At 50.1% G+C, this 3,939-nt stretch overlaps 1 protein-coding gene across 1 annotated transcript in view; it reads right to left on the reverse strand.

The window, feature by feature from the left end:
- Nucleotides 1–3,239: 3,239 nt before the first annotated feature.
- SHROOM1 (shroom family member 1) overlaps nt 3,240–3,939 on the reverse strand; it is a 3,212-nt gene continuing 2,512 nt past the window's right edge. The window contains exon 8 of the mRNA XM_008056948.1: nt 3,240–3,904. Within this exon, the coding sequence (XP_008055139.1) occupies nt 3,566–3,904 (339 nt within the window). The 3' untranslated portion in view covers nt 3,240–3,565. The remainder of the gene's footprint in view (nt 3,905–3,939) is intronic.

Consider the following 3,939-nt stretch of genomic DNA (forward strand, 5'->3'; position numbering starts at 1 on the left):
GACTCCAACTCAAGGGGGGGGGGAGAAGGAAAGGGAGAGAGTTATCTTGCTGTGGCCTAGGCTGGTCCCCAACGCCTAACCTTAAATGATTCTCCCACATGAGATGGAGTATGCAGGCCTGAGCTACCACGCCTGGACTGATTTTATTTTATTTTTTAGAAAGGGGCCTCGCTACATTGCCCAGGCTGGCAAGACCCTTGTTAATACTGATACCAGAGATCAACACCCGCGTCCGCCTCTCCTCCACTTCTCATTAGCTAACAACTTTACAACGAAGGCCTAGTGGCAAGGGAAAGTGAGCCAGACTTTCCCTGTCTGGCTGGTCAGAATTTTTTTCCAATAAAAGCAAAGGATTCGGTTTCGGTTTTCGGGGCCTAACAGGGGCACTCCTCAGCAGGGCAAGGCAAAATCCCTGTGGTTAGTCCAGAGGGCCTGGGTGCTGCGCAGGTTGGGGGTGGTAATGTGTAGCTAGGAGCTCTCACCATAAGGAGAACAGGGCCCTCTGCTGGCAGTGTCCTGGAGGGTCACTTCACCGGTCACACCAAAGTCTTGAAGTCTGGTGCCAATATGGAACAGCTCATCAATAGGACGAACACATTCTCGTTCTCTGACAGAATAACGATTTGGAAAGGAGGAAAACTGGGGCAACAAGGAGGCAGACGCAAGACACAAGGACCGATGCACACATGGAGGAGTTTGTCCTATGTGTCATACCACTCCAGCCCCTTTTTCCCCACTCCCAACCCCTGTCCACATCTAGACCAGCCTCTCTGGTGTGGCCCTACCTTTGGGTTCTCTGTCTGGCAAGGACATGCACAAGCCTCATATTTATATGCCCATGGAAAAAGCTCAGCACACAACCAAAGTCCCGTTTGCCCCCAACCCCCAGGCTCTCCACACTCAACCCAGGCTGGGAGTGCTTTGTCTAAAATATACAGTTCCTATACACATACTTCTCATAGTCTTTTCAACTTTTTTTTTTTTGAATCGGGGCCTCTCTCTGTCGCCCAGGCTGGAGTGAGTGCAGTGGCACGATCGGAGTGTAGTGGCACGACCACTTCTCACTGCAGCCTTGACCTCCTGGGCTCCAATGAGCCTTCCACCTCAGCCTTCCAAGCAGCTGGGACTACAGGTGTGAGCCATTACACCTGGCTAATTTTTAAAAATTATTTTCTGTAGAGACGAGGTCTCACTATGTTGTCTAGGCTGGTCTCGAACTCCTGGGCTCAAGCAATTATTCCGCCTGGGCCTTCCAAAGTGATAGGATTGCAGGAATGAGCCTCTGCACCCGGTGGCAACTTCCATTGTCTTAATGGATGATATGAGGTGTATATCTAAGAATATTGCTAGGGGAGAATCTAATGAGGACCACACAGGACAAAAGGCAGAAATTAGTAGCTTGGGTCCAGAACGCGTCTCTGAGTGAGTTTGCTTGGCTGAAGACCTTGGAGCTGAGGCCCCGCCCACGGTGTTCAAAGGAGCGAAGAAAGCATAATGTTAGAACCCACAATGGCCTCAGCAGGAGCCCCATATGTTTTTTATAAAAAGGCACAGTGTGAGCATTGTTCTGAGCTCAATGGCGCAACTGTTACAACCAATGCTTTTGGTATGAATACGACCATTTAAAATTCTCAACTGGTTGCACTTGGTGACAATACGCTTCAGAAAACAAGCCCAGAAGCAGAGATTTCTCACTTAGGGGTCAGTTGGCTTTAAATACACATACACATGCCTTTTAATGTGCCCGACTTCCAAAAATACACTGAACATTTGCAGAACAATGTTCTTGTCCCTGGTGTTTGCAGCTACAAAGCTGAAGCAGCTTTTTACGTGAATATCTGAGAACCTAACTTTGATTCTTTTAAAAATATTTTTTATTTTATTTTATTTGAGTTGGAGTCTCACTCTGTCGCCCAGGCTGGAGTGCAGTGGCACGCTCATAGCCACCCCAGCGTGGACTTGCTGGGGTCCAGCGATGCTTCCACCTCAGCCTTCCAGTAACCAGAACTACAGGCACACACTACCACGCCTGGCTAATTTTTTTTTTGATTGTAGAGACGCCAAGTTGCCTAGGCTGGTCTTGAACCCAAGGACTCAGGCAATCCACTTGCTTCAGCCTCCCAAAATGCTGGGATTACAGGCTGAGTCACCAAGCCCAGCTTTTTAAAAATTATTTTAAAGATGTGGGGTACAATTCAAGGTTGTGTATCCAAATGGTCATTGTGCAGGTAAAGTTTGGGCCTCACTTTGATCCTCATTTCACCTGGTTTGAGATCAGGTACCCTTATCGATGAAGTGTGCCACCCCTCCCCTGGCAGCTTTCCACTACTGCCAATTCCCTTCTTAGAGTATTATGATCATTGTTCAGGATCTACTTATGAGTGAAAACATGTGGCACTCAGTTCTTTGTTTTTGTGATAGACCACTGAGTATGATAGACTCTAAAGTCCATCCTAGTTGCTGCGAAGTTCATAATTTTGTCCTTCTTTATGGCTGTGGAATATTCCATCATGTGATTTTGATTTTATGTACACAGGGCTGATGCCCAAATGGAGGAGTTTCTCCTATGTCATGCCACTCTACCTCCTTCCTTCCCATTCCCAACCTCAGCCCACCCAGATCAGCCTCTCTGGCACACAACCACGGCCTCCTCATGAAAGGGCCTCTAGGTCCCCACCCCTCCTCACCTTCAGTTTCAACCCTCCTCAGGCCTGGCTGACCCAGTGGGGTCTCTGAAGGAGAGAAGGATGAACTCAGTTTTGAATAACATAATTAGAAGAAAGCTCTTTCTGGGTCTTGGAACAAATGTCCCCAAATGTCCAAGTACACTAAACACTTGTATTTAAGCAGCACACCATCTGAGCCTGTCTTCAATTTGGGGAAATTCCCCATAGCTTGAGTCGTCTTGAATGAAGGTAGCCTCCCACTTTTATTACTGAAGTTAGGAGGTTGGCCAAAAATCAACTAAGGAACCCTGGACTCAGCCTATCAGACCTGGGCTTTTGTGGTAGTGACGTCATCCGCAGAAGAGTCAGAGATTATTGGTGGCAGTGGAGTTGAGGGCCCAGTATCCACCTGGTCTCTCCTGTTTTCAAGCCTCGTTCTCCAATATCCCTAGACATTGCCAGACTGTACTGGTATTCTGCCAACAAATCCTTCTGCCAGGGCTGGTGACTGTAGTTAGTAAACAAGACCCTCCTCACCCCTCCTCCCAGCCGTGCTACAGAAGACACACACACTTCTTTCATCAATTTGTATTGAAGAAAAAGAGACCATTTTGCGCTTAAAGTTGAAGTGCTCGTCTTGTCTCTCCTCCCTCCAGCCAACCCTGACAACCCCTCTCTGATCACAAAACGAAGGAATACTGCAGTTTTTAAGATCCATAAATTAATTACCAGATAACCCACAAGACGTGGGTAAGGCCACATGAGAACACTTTGAGGGAGTATTCTGGGAAGGCCTGGCCTGGGTCCTCCATGACCCCTCAAGGAAAAAGTACCAATAAACCAGCATCACCCCCAGTTATGTGGGTGAGAGGTAGGGGTGGTACTCTCACGCTCACTGCCTATAACTGGGTAAGGGGAGGAGGGAAGGGCGGCTTATCCGGAGGACAGGTCCCTGGGGGCCGGGCCAGCCTGGGATACAGGGGATAATGGCCAAGGTCGCTCCGGACGGCGTCCAGTTGGTCCTGAAGAAGCCGGACACGCTCGTCCAGGCAGCGCTGCTGGGCCAGCATGGCGGCCTTGCCGGCCAGCAGGGCGCAATAGGCGCGCAGCTCCTCGGCCGGCAGTGCCCGCGCCAGCACCTCGCGCAGAGCCCGCTCGCGCCGCGCCACATGCTCCCTCAGCTCCTTGGCGTCCTCCCGCTGCCGCTGCAGGAGCCCGAGTCTCTGCAGCACAGAGGCCTGCAGCCGCGAGAAGGCGCCGTGAGCCGGGCGAG

This window comes from Carlito syrichta, unplaced genomic scaffold, assembly GCF_000164805.1.
Source record: "Carlito syrichta isolate Samal-C Ts95f unplaced genomic scaffold, Tarsius_syrichta-2.0.1 Scaffold302579, whole genome shotgun sequence".
NCBI lineage: Eukaryota > Metazoa > Chordata > Mammalia > Primates > Tarsiidae > Carlito > Carlito syrichta.